We start from the raw sequence: 19,422 nt of genomic DNA on the forward strand, positions 1-19,422 counted from the left end.
TATAAATGTGGGGCATTGCGTTGGGCTAATTGGGAGATTCGGCCTTTGGTTTTTGCCCTCCACCAAACAAACTTACTCCTGATTTCATGGTTAAAGTGATAGTCTGTAAGCATGCAAAGTGATGAGAGATATAGTGAAAGTTGAAAGGAAATGATCAAAATTCCTCCCATTTTGACAAGTAAGCCCTTCTTAGTTTTGCAAAATGAGGAGAGCAGGAACAGAATTTTCAAACGTAAACAATCAGGCTCCTCCCCCTCCTCCTGATTGGACCTGACAGGCTGGTTCACAGGAAAAGCTTGTCTCATTGGTCAACGCGGGAGGACGCTTGCCTCTGATTAGTTGCTGAGATCCGGGAAGGAGGGACTTTCCAAAAAATAGTATATCTAATATTGCTTACTTTACATCAAAATCCAAGACCAGGTGGTTGCTTTTGCACATTTTATGAAATTTCTACAATATTTTAACTTCCAGACTGTCACTTTAAAAGTCACTTTATGGTAACACTTTACATTACGGGCCGGTAAGTCCGTGGTACTTATAGTGGTAATGACTAGTAATGACAGTGGCACTTCCAGTGGTAATTACAGTGGTACTTCTTGGTACTTATTGTGGTAGTTACAGTGGTACTTAAAGTAGTAAGTACTAGTATTTACAGTGGTAATTCTAGGTTATTATTGTGGTACTGAAAGTCATGATTACTAGTAATTAGGGTAAGGGGTTAGGGAGACACAGAGTTACCACTATATGAAGGTCTACTTCTATGTACTTTGGTACTTTAAATGATAGTTTCTAGTAGTTACAGTGATACATCTATGGTACTTATTGGTAATTCAAGGATATTACAGCAGCAGTTCATAGGTAGTAAATGTGGTACTTCTACAAACAGAAGTAATTTCCAGGATTGTGTGACTAAAAAACAACATAAATCAGCATGAGGGAAAACAAGAAGTACAACCTTCATTACTAAGAGTCACCACTGTATCTAAAAGTACATACTTGGTAATTGTCACTATAGTATCCTTTAAGTACCACAATAAGTACCTAGAATTACCACTGTAATTACCACTGTAAGTACCAAGGACTTACCGGCCCGTAATGTAAAGTGTTACCCACTATATTTCTCATTTCGGGCTCGAGCATCATTTGAGTAATTCTTGCCAACTTTTGAGCATAAAAACATACATTTTATTTCAAGTTAGTTGGTTGGGACAGTGCATGTTAACGAATACACCACACCGGATCGTGGGTCAATTTCCATCCGTTGTCCCACAATCACACCCTCAAACACACTATCATTCATCCTCGCCTATTGTACATGTTTTTAGTGGCAAGGGAAACATCAAATCGAACCCAGGAACTTCTCTCTGTGAAGTTTATTGTTAAGTGCACTGTTGTATTTCAAGAGTCTGTAAATGTAGTTTTGCCAACATATTGAAATGACATTTAAGTACCTGGGCCTGTGGTTAGATACTGAGCTATCATTCAATGCCCATATTGAAGCCACAGTCAAGAAAGTTAAACAATGTTTGTGTCAGTTATACCGTTCAATTGACTGTTTCACATTTGATACAAGAAAGCGTACTGCACAGCAACTCCTCTTACCACTTATTGATTATTCTGATGTTGTTATTACTTCTCTCAAAGCTCTAGATCTCTCACTGAATTCCATATGTAGATTTGTTTTAAGGTATCCATTTATGACACATCACTGCACGCTATATGAAAAACTGGACTGGCTTCAACCTAAAGAAAGAAGATTTTATCACTGGTATATGTTTATTTTTAATTGTATTAATTATACCAACAAATGTCCCCCTTATCTCCAACAACACTTTGTCAGACACACTTCAGCCTATCCCATACGACACTTGCTACATCCATTTTTTGACACACCAAGAACTCGCAGGGAAATTGGACGTAGATCATTCTGTTATAAAGCACCCACGGACTGGAATAACCTCCCATTGTCACTGAAGTCTATTACATCTATACATTTATTTAGACAGGCACTATTTTTATATTTAAAAACACCATGTACCTGTTACTAGAGGACTTCTCTTCACTTCTCTGATTGTAATGATGTAAATTATAGGCCCATTAGAATTAGAATTAGAATGCTTTTTTATTGTATTTATTTATTTTTATTTTATTTGATCTATTTTTCAATTTTGAAAAATGTTGTCAATGTAATCAATGTAATCCATGTAAACCATGTAATGCATAATTTGGGGAGGTGGTGGGTCTTATGGGGGAGCATACTTGTTGTCTTGTTGAGTTTGGTCTTGTTTTGTATTATCTTTCTTTTTACATGTGTTGTCGTATGTTGTCAGGTGTTGTCGTGTACTGTCATGCCTTGTGCATGTGTGGCTTTTATCATTTTCAATCGGTGATTGAAAGGATCCCCTCGAAAATGAGATGGCACATCTCAAGGGGCTATCCAAAATAAGAATAAAGAATAAAGAATATGAAATTGAAAACGCTAATGACATTCGATAATAATATTTTGTCTCATGTTGTTTCCTTGCTGACCTCAACAACTAAACAGAATCCACCGGCCCATCGCTTTTACTGAAAACAATTTACCACTTTCCATAACCGGCAGAATAGCAGCGATAAAAACCCAAATTAAATTACTTACTTTCAATGATTCCAACTCACCCCAAACACAGCTGGTTCAAAAAATTCAATCATTGATGTCAAATTCAATCATGGAAAAAAAAAACAACAACCAAGGATAAAACTAACAAATCCTCATTTCTAACAAAAATAAACAGATCTACAAACCTTCAGCTTCTACCTGCGATATCAAACTTGACAAACATTTCCTCATCCAAAAAATTACTCTCAAAAATATACAAAATAATATCAAAACCCATTCTGTCAATATACCGACAACCAAATGGGAAAGGGATCTCTCATTTGCTCTCGATGCTGTCTCAAATCTGTAAGAATGTTTGCTACACTACGCCGAACTCACTACACGGGGAAAGATGAGCGTCAGACGTCGCTCACACTGCACTCAGAATTGCACCGACACAGACACTCGTGCCGTCCTGCGCTGCACCCCCGTCAAACACTTTTGGGAAGAGGTCACACAGTCACTTTCCTCCCTGCTGGACTGCCGCGTCCCATTATCTCCCCTGCTCTGCTCGCCAGGGGACCTCACAACACTCAATAAAACAATAAACCTCAAACCAGTTCTCATATAGCTCTACCCATCGCCTAGAAGACAATCTTCATGAACTTTAAAGGGGGGGGTATTATGCAAAATCGACTTTTTCAAGCTTTACATCATGTTATTATGTCATTCCCTCATTAAAAACATGCCTGAAGTGTTGCCTTGGCACATTCACGTATTTTTGAGTAATCTGTAAAAACTCTGATGGCGGCCATTTTAGGGATAGGTTTACCTGAGTCCTCCTAGGAACGCCCCCACCTCCTGGAGACGCCTCCGAGCTTTCGTCACCAGCCGAGTAACCAACCACTGCTCCTCAGCAGAACCCCCTCCCCACTGATGCCACAGACAGCGTGTGGAGGGGGCGTGTCTGAAAGGCTCAGAGGTTCTTAAAGAGACAGAGGCCTATTTCAAGACATTCACTACAGCCATTTTGAGAGAGCAATTTTATACAAGGCAGTTATTCTAATTTACCGCAGTTACAGACCAACAGAAGGTTTGGTCATCAGTGTAGTGTGATATAGACTGGTGCTATGTGATTGAAAAAAGCATAATACTCCCTTTAAAGGGACTATAAGGAGTTTAAAAATGTTAAAATTAAGTATTTTCCTCCACCTACATGTTCCAGCCATGTCCTAATGTGTAGAATGAGCTCAGACCTGATCACCACAACTGCCTCTAAAATCCTGTACGGTCACTCAAAAATGTATCACTTCGGCCCGAATTGCCGTCATGCACGAGCTTAATATAGAAGCTGCAGTTACATATATGGCCAGAGGTGGCAGTAGTGAGTATAAAATGGCGAACTTGCTTCCAGCCCCTTTAACAAAACCGAAATATCATCCATATTAGTCACCTATCACTATTCTTGGAGCAAGAAGTTCTTTTTGTCTGAAAACACTTGTTCCATATGAGCGATCGCGATGTCATCACATCCCGGGGCCGTGGTAGGCATTTTATGTTTTAAACAAATGATAAGAATCCTATGATCGGCAAAAACAATGTTCATAAACAGGGCATTGCTTCTCTTGCACTGTAACAGATCATTTTATAAAACCATGTTAGAAACCTGGATGCATCAGCTGTTGCCTCCCATTCACCAAAACATCCGGCGAAAATTGCGGAAGTAAACAATATCAGCGATCACCCAATAAATAAAACAGAAATACAATCATTTATTTTACAACAGATATTTTCACCATTGCAAAATACCTCATAAACGTACAAACAAACATGTGCCTTTGCTGTGAGCGGCTCAGCTCTCCTAAAACGTGACTGTAGCTTTACCGGGAGTGGGTACGCCTCCAGCTCGTCTCCATGGAGATGTCAAATCAGCAGAATCTGAGATTATAACAGGTTAGCTAATCATCCAAATCCATTCTTTGGTTAGCCACTGCAGAAATAGCATTGTCTGTGTCGAGCTGGTCATTGGGGGCATGTTTTGTTTTGATGGCAACAGTATAGTCCCAAATGTTACCCAGTGTGGCTTTAAGTCACAATAATAACAATAATGTCTAACACTTGCATTGTGTTTGACAATCCTGTTTGGTTAACCTCTCAAAGCGCCACGCTGTAGTCATTATTCATTCATTCCACACTAGCCACAGCCGCCCTGATGGAAGCAAGGCTGCCAATCCACGCCATCGGCCCCTCGCACCACCTCAACACTAACACAGCTCATTCACACAGGCGAGGGGAGTGAAATGTCTTTCCCGGGGACACAACAACAGTCTGCACCTGCCGGATCCGCCATCTGAACAGCCAAAATCTCAATCAAAGCCCGCTCTCAGTGCACTACTTACCATTGTTGGGGTGAGGACATGCAAATACACATACATATAGTACAATACTGAAAAATAGCCTAATCTCACATGTACAAATACATGCATGTCCCAACAAGACAAAGTGACAGTGTTTGCAGACTTTTATTGTGATGTGGGTGCTTCTGGTTGCTGGTTCAAGACTCAATTGATTTTGTACCAGCTACTTTGTCTCATGCATTTGGCTTCAGTCCCAAAGCAGTAATCTGACGGAAGTGTAATATTCTTTGTTGTTTGTCGTATAGTTATTTATGTTGCCTGTTCATTGTAACTCAATGTCCCCATGTCGTTCTGTATTCGACTGAAATTTTATGACGCGACCTGATCGAGTAGTAGTCAGAAAGTTCTCGTTGGTGTGTGGTGTGTTGTGTGGTGTCCGAATGGAGGCGTGGGTTCGAATCCCACTTCTGACACCATGTGATATTCTTTGTTGCATAAATAATGACAACCTTGTAGAGTTCTTTATGTTGCCTGTTTATTGTAACTCAATGTCCCCATGTCGTTCTGTATTCGACTGAAATCACAAAACAATCCCCGGCATGCATAGCCACTCCTGCCAGGACTACGGTAAGCCATCAGGGTCAAAAACATGTTCGCTTTAGTAATACAACATCTTCCTTTTTTTTTTTCTTTTTTTTTTTTTTTTTTTAGAACAATGGGCAACCTGAGGGCAGCGATCCGCCTACACCCTTTACAAATCACAGGTCAAGAATACTTCTGGGTTTTATGACGCGACCCAATCGAGTAGTAGCCAGAAAGTTCTCGTTGGTGTGTTAGTCTCTTTTCCAGTTGGCCTGGGTTCGAATCCCACTTCTGACACCATGTAATATTCTTTGTTGCATAAATAATGACAACCTTGTAGGGTTCTTTATGTTGCCTGTTTATTGTAACTCAATGTCCCCATGTCGTTCTGTAGTCGACTGAAATCACAAAACTATCCCCCGCATGCATAGCCACTCCCGCCAGGACTACGGTAAGCCATCAGGGTCAAAAACATGTTCGCTTTAGTAATACAACATCTTCCTTTGTTCTGTTTTTTTGTTTTGTTTTTTGTTTTAGAACAATGGGCAACCTGAGGGCAGCGACATCTGAAAAACCACTTTAACGCCTGGTTTCAATTTTTTCAACACTATAGGCTAGATGTTCCTCCTGAGATAACGCTGGCTTAGTCACAATTTAAGAAACCAGGCTGGTTTTCGTAAAAAGATTTTTTAAAATCTCATACTTAATGATAGCACTGTTAGCATTGGAGCAGCGCGAGCTACACGTCACGCAAGGGCCGAGTCTACGGTGAAAATCCCGCCCTTATGTCCTTTTTAGGAACATGCTTCATCAGAGCTGGGGAGGGGGAGTCTGTAAATCCTCCATGAATTCCCCCACGACCGTGGTCATTATGGTAAACGGGGAGGAGTGAGCAGAAGCTGTCCATTATTTTTTACAGTCTATGGTTCGAATCCCTCTTCTGACACCATGTAATATTCTTTGCTGCATAGATAATGACAACCTTGTAGAGTTCTTTATGTTGCCTGTTTATTGTAATTCAATGTCCCCATGTCGCTCTGTATTCGACTGAAATCACAAAACATTTTCACCTTTTCACGGCCTCCAAATCCATGTAACTTGATAATGACGGCGCTTCAAGCCAGTGTTAATTTTGACAACATATTTAAATTTAGTTTTAGTCTTAGTCTTTTGACGAAAATGTAATTCGATTTTAGTCTAGTTTTAGTCGACTAAAATTGCATGTCAATTTAGTCGACTAAAATTAAGATGAATTTAGTCGACTTTGCATTTATAATATTCATTATAATCATATCTAATCTTGTTCCTCTGCTTCATGGAGCTGCTCCACATGAACAAAGCTCAGAGCTGATCCTGTGGCAGAGAATTCACATGATCTGAGGCTCTTTCAGACGGTCAATAGAAGTTTGGAAGATTTTAGTCTCTCCATTTCATTTTTATTTAGTCTTATTTTAGTCGACTAAAATATCTGGAGATTTTAGTCACAGCTTTAGTCTCATGAGAAACTTTTAATTTAGTTTTAGTCCAATTCTAGTCGTCAAAAATAACACTTTGACTAAAATTAAGACTAAATATTTTAGTCGACGAAATTAACAGTGCTTCAAGCCTCGTCCACACAAACCCCTCTCGACAGCATCAGAGGAGACTCCAAAGTTTCTCCTCGCAACTTGCTTGTAAACAGCCTTTCGCGTGAGTGACAGAAAGTGCTGGTTTTACGGCAAACCGCGCAGGGAGACATTGTCCTGCGAGATTGATGCCTCCCAGGATGGGGTTCGTCTCCACCTACAAACCCCCCCCCCCTCCGTTCCCTCTGTCCGCTGCCATGTGGAGCCCGATCCATCAGTGAGATCTGCGTTCTTCACATTCAAGACCGTGGAGTTTTTTTCCTACAGTGGATTATTCACCGATCAGGCCCCGTGACATGTCCTCAGAAAGCAAGACGGATGTGGAGGGCCGGTCGATTTTTCCCTCTCCTTTTTTTAGACACTTGGAGAGAGGGAATTAGTCGCAGGAGATTTCATTAGCCGTGTGTGTTCGAGTCGTCCCATTGTTCTCTGGCGCGGACGGGCTGACAAATCCCTAATTACATGATAGCGGAAATGTACTTTTTCTCTTTAGGAAGAAGTCACTCCGTCACGGTGGGAGCTCATCTGTCCAATGTCTTCCTTTGTCAAACAATTCATTATTTTTTTCTCTCTCTTTGTTTTTTACTGTGGGTGCAGCCGATTATCACAGTCTGCCCTGTCTAAACAGACTTGCCTTTCATCACAAAGCTTTCACTTCTTGTCCTACTTAAGCCCTGCCTCGCTTATTCAAGGCCTAAAATACCCTGCATTCTAAGCATTCTCTTTTCTATTGTGACTTTTCTTCCCCTTGTGTTTCTTTCTTCTTAATTAGGTCGATTTTTAGCATAGTGGTTACTTCAACTAATTGGTAGAGATGGATGAAAATGGCTTGATGTATTCATACAAAAAAATCAATATAGAACAATATAGTGCAATGAATAAAGTACGCTCTATATGGAAGCAAAAAAAAAGTTCAGGTTTACCCAAATCCATAAAGTCCATAAGCCTGTAGGCCAGTGTAGCGCCTCATTTGAAAGCCAAGACCTAATAGATCGTCTTTTACCTTTTTTTTTTGAGACATTTTAGTCACTTTTCTGTTGATCTTTTCTTGCGTTTTTGTCACACATTTTTGGCACAAGAAGTGTTTCATTTTGGGTAAAGCCAAACTGGAGAAAACCTGTGGGGATAAAAGGGTTAAAGGGTTGGGATCAGGCTGATTCTCAAAAAACAGCAAAGAAAAAGAAAAAAAAGCCGCATTTGGCCAGTTTGGAAATGCGACAATTCCGCTTCCTGGGATCTGAAACAAAGCAGCAAAAGGTCATCTCAAAAGTAATCGCAATTCCAATTTTTCCCCAGTTGTGTTTTGTCGGCCATGGTTTTATTGCTCTGATGCTGTCTGTGTGTTGATGGCAACTGGTTCTTTAGATTAGTGTTAATTTCCTGTTCTCTCCTTTGACCCAGATAAGATCACAAACTTTTCGAAGCTTTTATAAGGTTCACACATCATAAACGTATCCAACTGTTTTTTTTTTTTTACCTTGATGTCAGAACAAATCCCCCCCTTAACAAAAAAGCCTGTACTTTCAGAGGTGATAGTATTTTTTTTCATAGCTTTTTTTTAACTTGATCTCGTTTTTAGGTTTTAATAAGTCATGGCACTGGTTACGCAGCAGCTCTGTGAAGTTTGTGTTTTTAATGTACGGTACGGTGGACAACATGTATGAATGAATGAATGGATAGTTTTTGATTATTGTGTCTTGTATACAATGCAACTAACGATTATTTTGTAATCGATTAATCTATCGACTATTTTTACGATTAAACGATTAGTCGCTTGGCTATGAATGGTGTAGGAAAATTTAATTTTTTCCACTTTTTTATCACATAAAATGGTAAATGGTCTCAACTTATATAGCGCTTTTCCACCTACATTAGGCACTCAAAGCGCTTTACAGCAAGGATCCACTCACCCATTCATACTCTCATTCATACACCAATGTACGCAGACACTGGGGGCAATGTGGGTGAAGTGTCTTGCCCAAGGACACAACGACAATGTGCACTTTCAGGACGTGGGATTCGAGCCCCCGACCTTCCGATCATGAGACGACCCGCTCGTGCTAAAGCTAAAGCTAAAGTGGACCCGCTTGAGGACGTGTTGATGGAGTAAACCTAAAGTAAATGTTTGTTGGAGGCTCTTGGCGCTAATTCTGCTTCTGATTGGATGAGACACAAACAGATATTCATGAAATTTACAATGTACAAAGTGCACTACATACACTTGCTATGAAAACAAAGTAGGTTTTCATCAAAAATACTACATTTTCATGTAATTTTCGCTCTATTTGAGTCTGTGTGAACTCGAAAACGATTAATCGATTACTAAAATAGTTGTCGACTATTTCAATAATCGATTAGTCGTCGATTAATCGATTAGTTGTTTCAGCCCTAGTATATTCCCAGCCATAATGGGCCTATAAGATACCAATAACACCAACAGAGGACTAGTTGTGTCTGTAACTATGTGCCAATAACAGCAAACAGCGACCAAGACACTGCTGTGCGGCCATTACTCAGATCAGGAACTCCTTAACCTGGCCATACTTTAGACTCAAAGTTTGGTACATGGCATGATATTTCTAAGGAAATACTGTGAGCGAGACACGGCGGGGACATAAATGAACAAATTGAGTATTTAATTCTTACTTCCAGCAGAAGTCTGAAGTTCTGTCTAAAGCAGAATCTCCGCGACCTCCTTCATCACCGGCCTGTGACAGACTGAAGAGCAATGAGGCCTCAGCCTTTTTCTCGAAAACAAAGAGCACCTGACCTGAAGTTCACAGTGAAGAGTGTCATTCACATTTACACTGAGAAGGTGTGAACTATATAGACACAGTGTCAAATTAACACTGGAGCATTTGCATACCCGGCTTCGCTTCCGAGATCTGAAGGGATCGGGCATAGCAGAGACAGTATGGCCTTGAAGATTATAAGATTAAAATAAGTGGAAGCAGCTACTAGCAGAACTGCTGCACTCGACGAAAGTGGCTGCTTTGATGAGGTACTGTAGGTTCCTGCTGTTAACGCCCCTGTTCTTAATTGAATCTAAAAATGAAAAAACACTCAAAGTTGGAGAAGGCTTTTTTTCAGTATGCTTTATTTATGCTTTTGTTGAGAGCGTATAGCTTTTCAAGAGCGTTGGTGGTCAGAGCCATCTACCCAGGGTTGTTTTTCGTCCTCTTATTTGGGGATGGGATTGGGCTCCAGTTTCAGCTGTCGGTACTGCACCACTTGCACATCTGAGGGCACTCTGGACAGGAAGTTTAGCGGCTTATTGCTATTTGTTGTGACGGAACGCTTCCGCAAGTTCTTGGTGAATTTATACACCCCCCCGGCTAGAACAATATATCGCAGTGGGAAGAAGTAGACAACGATGGTGGCTACTACAAAAGCCCCCATGACCAGCCAACTTAAGAAAGGCACAGTCCAGTTAAAGGTGTTCTTTATCCGCTCACCAAAGGAGGCCACTTCATCCAGGGCACTCTGCACGCTGATGACCACGTCCTGGAGGGCGTGAAGCTTCTTCAAGGGGCCCTTTTTCTCTGAGTTCTTGTCATCTTTGTCAACCTCCTCATCGTCATCTTCCACCAGGTCCTCCATCGTCTGCATGTCTTGCCTATTATCTTTCCCCGAATCGATCATAATGTAATTCCAGGCTAGGGCTAAGGGAAATGCCATGGGGATCATATAGATATCAAAGTTCCATACGATGATGACAAAAAGCAGAAATGCACAGATGCTTCTCTGTGGAGATTCCCAGTCAAAACAGCTGTTGATGTAGCGGCCTATGTTGACGAGGCCCGTGACGCAGCGGCGAACTCGGTTTATGTTCTGTGACAGCAGCTGTTTGGAAAATTTGGTTTTCTCTTCAATATATTTCTGCTCAATGGGCATCAGTGTTTGGAGGGCAGCCTTCACAGCATTAAAAATCACATCTATTTCGAGAAAGATGACCCCCTTTTTTGGCCTTGTCAGCTTCTTGTTTTTCAAGGGGTAGGCTATGCGTTCTCCATTTTGGATGTTAAGTAACGGAATTGCCACTTTTCCCAGGAAGTCGGCACTTCTGTCACGGTCCTCGTCATAGACTGTGACCTCCAGAACTGAGTGGATATCCTTCACATCGAATGTGAAAACCTTGTTCCATTCAGGGTTGCGGTTTTTATAGACCGTGTGCGTCTGTCGCCGATCATTCCTCAGCTCCACGACGCAGAAAGGATCACTTTTACCCGTCACATCTGCAGCCATCAGCCCCTCCGCCTGGATGACTTTCACCTGCACCACGCCGACATCTTTCTGGTTTTGAAGAGATCTCCTCAGGCTGTATCTCTGCATGATCTGGTCCCTCTCCTGTGGGTCATCCAGCTTGTTGATGGGCAGGTCTGAGTTGGAGACTGAACTGGCTGTGAGAGTTACCGTTAGCACCAACTTGCCTTCACCTTCCTCCAGGGGGAGCTCTAGCTTATGTGTTTGTTCTTTAGTGAGGAGCGACAGGTCAATAGTACACCTTCCCATGAGGTCGTCTTTCGTCTTGACGTCTTTATCCCACACTGTTATCTCCACATGTTCTCCATGCTCTTCATTAAAAAGGAAGTCAAACTGCTCTCTCCACTGGGGGTTTAACGTTTTTGGCACAGCCTTGCTTTTATATTTCTGTTGGCCCATCTTGAACCTCACGTACGGGTCACTGAGGCCATTAGCGTCCATGGGCTGGAGATTGCACCCCTCAATCAGGCTGATGCTGACGATGCCTCTCCACATCTTGGCTTTTCTGTCCATGCTCTGACTAGCACCTCTGAGGTCGTCTTCCTTTGGAAACAGAGTGACAGCTAAACTTAAATATCCAAGATTGTGTTCTGGATTCGCCGGATCCTTGAGTTCCAGCGTCAGGTCCAGTGTTCGTTGAAGCTCCAGTGACTCCAGGTGCAGATAAGCGGAGCCCATGAAGTCGTCTTTAAACCCAAAGTCTTTGTCGAAAACCTTGACATACAGAGGCTCCTTCAGTGTCTCTACCTGAAGGCTGAAGCTTTCATCCCACACTGGATTGAGATTTTTGTAAATGGTTTTACTCTTGAACACTTCCTTTCCTCCCAGTTTAAACTTGACATAAGGGTCACTAGTCCCTGTGCGGTCTCGAATGGCTAGGTTATCCCCTTTCTTTAGGATAACATCCAGCTGGTACATGGCTGGACTGGGGGGGCATGGTGGAGAAGGCCCTGCATTACAGGGATCCATGTTCATGCCCTGGGCTGCCATCGGAGAAGCAAATAGTTTAGTGACACTCTGCTCTATGTAGGACGACGTGGGCTGTTAAGTGGCTCGACCACAAGAACATGTCCGGCATTGGGGACTTGACAGAAATACTAGCCCGGTATGTACGTAGCCCCAGGCAGAGTGTGGAAGAGAGACAGGTTATCCTGCTCGCATAAGCAGGACCATCCTGCCAGTGTTCCGTTACATCACAGCTCAGAGCATTGCCATAGATACAGACTTCATCTCTGGAATCGCCCATTTATGGTCATGTTCAAAGCAGCCAGAGGGGTGCAAGAAAAGACAGAGGAAGGAATAGGTTGTTTGTGTTCACATGACATCACAACATTCTAATGAGCCTATAGTTTCAGATTGAGATGGAGCAGCTGAAAATTCCATACGGGTAACTATTGTAACTATCAAAATGCAGATTTCTAATCTTAGTTTATTGCTAAATTCTCTATCATTCCAGAGCCAATTCACATGAAACAAAAACAATCAGCACATATGAACTATGGTTTCATTATTTTCTCATAAAAGTGTGAAAAAGTGGTGACAGTATTCAGAAACATGAGCGTGATGTTGGTCAGTAGAAAGGACTCTCAGCCAGAAGAATAATGTGGCAGGTTTGTGAATCCAATCACCGTCAAATCATGATCAGGGAAAACATTCGGAACATTCGGAAAATACGTATTTTTAACATTTTTAAACTCTGTATAGTCCCTTTAAAATCGAAAATAAATATGGTAATCGATCATTTTGTTATTGTCTGTTGATCCTTAAATACTGCAACACACATCACATAAATATCAGCCAGCACGAGAAGGCGAATAATGAAAACTAAAACAAAGAGAATACACTGTTGTCTTGAAAAAAGAAAAAAATATTTTATTAGCTCAGATGATGCTAGTGTTTTCCTCAGGAGGTAAAATGAAAATATTGGCTAAGAAACATTTTATAGGCAATAAATAAAAACAAAATATTGTACAAATCCATAAAACTGCAGGCAAAATATAGCCTAAAATACATCTTTATATAACTAGTATAGGCTACACCTTGATGAGCGGATTCGGCATTTCACCGAGCGCAAAGCATGCTGGTCCAGGTTCAAAAACGAACTCAAGTCCATGCAGACGTGGTAGAGTTTCAAAAATGTTTACTGAAGTCAGAGTAAAGTTCCATGGAAATAATTTTACTCAAGTACAAGTAAAAAGTAATGACCCAAACAATGACTCTTAACCCAACTGTTAGAAAACGTTCCGAGTACTGAGTAAACGTTTGAGCAAAAAAAGCCCAATATATTTTCAATGACGCCATAAATGATGTGAATCAGAACCTAAAATCATGTGGAATTCATGATATTTACAAAATACAGGAGAAGGTGCAATCAAAGTGAAGCCTTTCCATTTAAGTAGTTTCTCACAGTGTTATTATAATGAGCAACAATTATTTTTATTCATTCAAGTAGAAGTCAATTGAAACTACTCTATGAAGTACAATTTATTCATAAAGTACATTTTTCTTCATATTGTTGCCTCACTTTGCCCAGATAGCAAATTCATATGGCTTGAATCATTTTTCAGCTCCTTTGGTCCTAGTGTAGTTATATTAAAGGAATAGGCCACCGTTTTTACATACTGAGAAATGTTCTTACCTCACTTTAGCCGAGTTAATATATCCCCGTCTGGTCTTTGTCCGTGCGCTCTGCCAGGCAAACGGAGCACATACGCAGCCTCTCCCACATGTCATATAGCTCCAAAAAAGCTCACGATAGAAGCTACCAAGCTCTTCCACGTGTTCCCTATTTAAATAAAGTTACGTGAAGTGTTTTCATGCGAAGTATATTTACACAGAAATGTAGCATGTCGATTTTATAAGCAGATAAAAAGGGGGACTATATTGTGAGGCGTAATGATACGAGGAGCACAGCGTCCGCGCAGTAACTCCTAAAGACTTCCCCGCTCACTTCCGTCAATAACCTTTAGGAGTTACTGCGCGGACGTTTTACTCCTCGTATCATTACGCCTCACAATATAGTCCCTCTTTTTATCTGCTTATAAAATCGACACGTTACATTTCTCTGTAAATATACTTTGCATGAAAACACTTCACGTAACTTCATTTAAATAGGGAACACGTGGAAGAGCTTGGTAGCTTCTATCGTGAGCTTTTTTGGAGCTATGTGACATGTGGGAGAGGCTGCGTATGTGCTCCGTTTGCCTGGCAGAGCACACGGACCAAGACCAGACGGGGATATATTAACTCGGCTAAAGTGAGGTAAGAGCATATCTCAGTATATAAAAACGGTGGCCTATTCCTTTAAGCTACAATGGAGTTTGGGCTGCATTTGGAAAATAATGAACGCTGAAAAGTGTTTGACATCGGATCCAAGTTGAGATGCTCCCGTGACATAGTGACAAATAACCTGACAGGGTGGGCGGTGAGGACAAACGCTTTTTCTGGAATCCATTAGTTGAAGGTCAGACAGCGACAGGTCCTCAGACCCCGCTTTAGGAACCACGCTGTGAAGGAGTCAGGCCGGGCTGACACACACACTGTCCTCGTAAAGGACGCAAAACTGAGTCAAATCATGCGCTATTTGGTGTAATTACATAATCAGGTCGAGAGGAAGACGTTTACCTTGTGGCAGTTGGAGCAATCAGTGCATAATTGTCTTTCTTGTTGATTAGAATCTGTGGTGTTTTGTTTTTTTTAAGCATTTAGTTAATTGTTGTTGCCGCCTTGGAGCGATCACCCATCCAAAGCGCTCATTTTCGTGAAGATCGACGACCCTTCTCTGACAATTTTGATTGTAGACTGGAGCAGTGGTTCCCAAAGTGGGGTCCGGGGCCCACTGGGGTTCCTCAGAGGTACAGCAAGGAGACAATAGTGAAACCAGTTTATTGTAACACCGATCATGAACTGAAGAAACTTAAAAGGAACAGGCCACCATTTTTCCATGCCGAGATATGTTCTTACCTGAGACGAGTTGATGTGTACCTGTCAGGTCTTTGTGCGTACCCTCAGTCATGCAAAACGAGCAATGCCAGCATATTCCCATTGCTCCAAACGTGGGTGAAGTTTGAAGCTACCACGCTCTTCCACGGGCACACAAAAAGACCAGACAGGTGCGTATCAACTCGTCTAAGCTCAGGTAAGAACATATCTATGGAAAAACGGTGGCCTGTTAATGAACACACCGGATTGTAGCCATGGAGATTTCCAAAGGTTGACAACAAATCATGTAAACTAAACTTTGTATGAATATGTGTATTTAATGAGGTGTCCATTTCTATTTTCCATCAATAACATAGTACAAGATGATGTTTAAGCAGTACGGAGTAACGTGTTTGCCTTAATAAATCCTTTCCGTAGTCCCTGTGGGGGTAACACAGATGTTTATGGGATGATTGGAGGGTCTTTCATCTCCCCCTGGTGTCTCTGGACAGAAAACCATGTTTGCAACTTGACTGCCACCGGTCCGGAGAAAGCAATACACACTAGTGGAATCACGAAGAAGCTAACATGCTAACAGGCAAAGCTAACTGCGGGCTAGCGTCACTTTAAACAGTACATATTTACAGCCAAGTTTGAGTGAAAAAAATTATTTCCATTGTGTAATTGGATGCACAGTAACCCTCTCTCCCTTCGCCTTTCCTGTCAGCGTAGTGTTTACTCTCCAAGACAATTAATAAGTAAAAAAAAATCGTAACTTGCTACGACACCTGCAGTTGCGCTTATGGCCTCTAGGGGCAAGAGTTACTTAGTACTGCTTCAAAAAGCAGAAACTTAACTAAACACTTCTCCTTTTTATAGCAGCAAAACTACCTTCATTCTACGTTCAAGGGTAACCAAAGTGCTTGATGAAAAGTGACGGGAAGATGGAGTGACAGTAGATAGAGCCCATCTCGACAATCTATTTGCTCTTTGGATCAAGCTGAGTGACGGTCTTCCCAACGGGTTATTGTGTAAGAGCGTGATCTGGACAGGGCCTATTCGACCGTCCATCCTGTAGCAAAGCCTATAGATACCATCTCACAGCTTCTTCTGTCCAGTCTCAGAGATAAGACGACGGGGTTCAGGTCAAACGTACTGAAGGATAGCTTCATCCACCAAGCCGGGCACTACTCTTCTTCCCTCTTAAAATGATTAGTATGTGTTTGACATTGCTCTGTTCACTTGCATGTAGTAGAATTGACAATAAAGCTGATGGAAGTTGAATAAGCAACGGCACATGTGAAATGAGAATATCTGCATTTAAAGTGTTCAGGCTTGAGGTCTGCTTGTGTATATGTTCGATAAGACTTTATTGATCTCACGATGGAGACATGCGCTTGTTGTATGTTAAGTACAGGACATGCCCTTCTCCTATGCCTCTTGGAAAAGCCAAAAGTGTCACTGTTGTTATGTCCTTATAGACCTGCAGAAAACTCGTTTGTGGACAGTAAATCTTTGTGGTAGATCTTCTAAACCAATAAGCGCTATCCAGTGGGAATCTCTGAGCGCGGAGTGCGGTGATGGCACAGCGGCGTTAATGCTAGCGTCAATATGTGTCCACAGCATCTAGCATCGAGCAGCGCTAACTCATATCGAGCGCAGTCCCTCATGCCCCACATCCAGGTCAGGTCATATATCTGTTCACACCTTAGCAACAGTAGTGTGGTGTAACATGAACATTTTAAAACGTTGAATATTGCGTTGTTTGAGCAATGGTGGTGACGCACATGCACGCAAACACACCACGCCAAATTTCTCATGGCAAATGTTCAGTCCTTGTCACGCAATCGAGTTTACAAACATCATTTTTCACCACGTTTTCTGCAAGTGAAAAATGTTAAAACATCAATAAATGAATGCTAAACCTGTCAATGCTCACAAATATTGACATGAAAGGGGATTAAGATGCCGCTGTAATCCAAACATGGTCATTTCCTTCCTGGGAGGCAGAGGTGGCCATAGCTGCAGTTAAAGATTAGGTTTGACTACGCTTTTCAGGGGGTCTCGGTCCGCTTCCAAACGGACTCTGGTGCAGTTCGCTTCCGGTGTGAATATAAACCACTGTTGATCCGGAACAACTCCAGGACACATGCGCCTTTTTGGGCTTAACAAGACACCGTAGCAAGGCACCGTGGGGAAAAATTACCCCTTCACTGCTGCTAACGCTAATACTGGATGGATGCTACAAACAATGAGCCGTGGACAGACCTGGAAACTCAAGGAGACACTGAGCCTACTGGATATTTGAGATGCACTAAAATGAAGGAGAGGGGCTTCGAGCGTCTCCTGAACAGTCACGTCAAAGTGGAAAAAACGTCATCAAACTTCAATGAAAGTACGAGACACGTTAAAGAAAGGTGGAGGACCAAGACCAACGGTTTGTCCCGTGGACATAATAGAAACAACCAGCTCAGCAGACGACCCTTCATCCACACAAAACACCTCTTCCTCCAGCTACTCTGGTGAAGCTGAGGTTAATGGTAAGTGGTCTAGTCTCTGGCGTTTCTTTTTTTATGAAGACTAGGCGTTAATTCAACCTGGGAGACTAATTTCAGCATCACATACCTCCAGCCAATGACCGCTTCCGAGAGGGCCACACCTCCACCTCAGCCATCAGCGTGAGAGCCGCCCCTCCAACCAATCATCGCCCTCGGTCCCGCTTTTAAGCCCCAGCAATCATGGTTCGTTCGCTTCCCAGCTGTGCTGCGACCCGCCTCCACCCCATCTCTACCCCATCTTCGCCTCTTCCATCCACGGCTTCTCCCTGCTGCATCTTCACGGGTCTCTATACCACCACCAGTGTCCAGGCTCCGGGGGAAGACGTCCCTAACTCCAAGCTGTTCATCCATACTGACTTTCATACATCGATGTCTATCGCCGGGGTCTGATCGGCAAAACTAATATACATGTCAATAAATCTTCCTAACCGCTGAGTCTATCCAGGTTGAAATCATAATAAGCGTCAAACATTCATTTTTATTTCATTTGTTGCTGTCCAATGGGAGCATCGATCGCCACACTCGTGTATGTGTTTACAAAATATAGTTCACTTGCAAAAAGCACAGTCTGAAAGTGAACAGCACCAGACGAAAATAAAAAAGTCCACTTTTGATCCGGAACAAACAAGCGGACCAAAGGACTTTTTCTGGTCTGAATACACCCTTCGATACATTTGAGCTTGGCTAGCCTGTTTTGAAGGCAGGGAAAATACCAGATGTGTTTATTCAACCTTACAGAAAAACCCACTGAGATTTAAGATCTTGTTAAAGGGAAGTGTTGGCCCCAGAAAGAAACGTGTTAATGCACAACACGTTTTTTGTTTTGTTTTTTATTTCTGAAAATGGCGCACCCAGAGGAAAACTACCGCACACACGCTGGTATTTTCTCACATTTCTTGTCACGTTACCCTTCTCAGCGATGATATTTCACGCGAACAGAGACGGCGCGACGGCAGCGCTGCTCCCACACGGATTAACTGACATTTTAACCATTGATCTTGTCAGTTGCACGCTCATTTGCGAGAGAGCTCGGATCTTTACGCATTCGGCTCATGCGTCCGTGAGCATCACCTTGAAGCGCCTGTTTGCATGTGGAGGAACAGATCTCTGCATAAATCTAATCATGTGTGCGCTCACTTAGTCCCTAATTAAGCCAGGCCGCATCCACGGGTGAGTTGGTAATTTGCTTTCGTAGCTTGAGGAAACAACATGTCAGTCAAGGATGTTCAAGTAAATGGAATTAGATGCAGGCGGTTGTTTGGGTGAACATCCCGACGCACTTGATATCGTTAAAAGCAAGCAAAAAGCAAGGTTGCACATTTTGCTCTTGCACATTTGTGTTGAAGAAAAAACTGGCAAACTGAAGGATTGTGACACAAATGACTTCTTATGTGGAGCGAGTAAATCATTCAGAGAAGCACTGGGCTTTATAATGTTAGCAAGGCGCCACAAAAACAAGTGCGTCAGGAACTAGAGTGTTCGAAATGTGTTTACTATGGATACACCGATAACGGACAAACCAGATAATATTTTGAAGT

General features: G+C 42.1%; 1 protein-coding gene across 1 annotated transcript; it reads right to left on the minus strand.

The window, feature by feature from the left end:
• Positions 1-10,322: 10,322 nt before the first annotated feature.
• On the minus strand, positions 10,323-12,367 carry LOC306973309 (multiple C2 and transmembrane domain-containing protein 1-like; the record flags this gene model as incomplete). The annotated part of the gene is made up of 1 exon (XM_079570215.1): positions 10,323-12,367. Exon 1 carries the CDS (start codon positions 12,321-12,323, stop codon positions 10,323-10,325), a length of 2,001 nt encoding a protein of 666 aa, XP_079426341.1. The 5' UTR covers positions 12,324-12,367.
• Positions 12,368-19,422: the final 7,055 nt, after the last annotated feature.

Source organism: Gobius niger (assembly GCF_951799975.1).
Source record: "Gobius niger genome assembly, chromosome: 13".
Classification (NCBI taxonomy): Eukaryota; Metazoa; Chordata; class Actinopteri; order Gobiiformes; family Gobiidae; genus Gobius; species Gobius niger.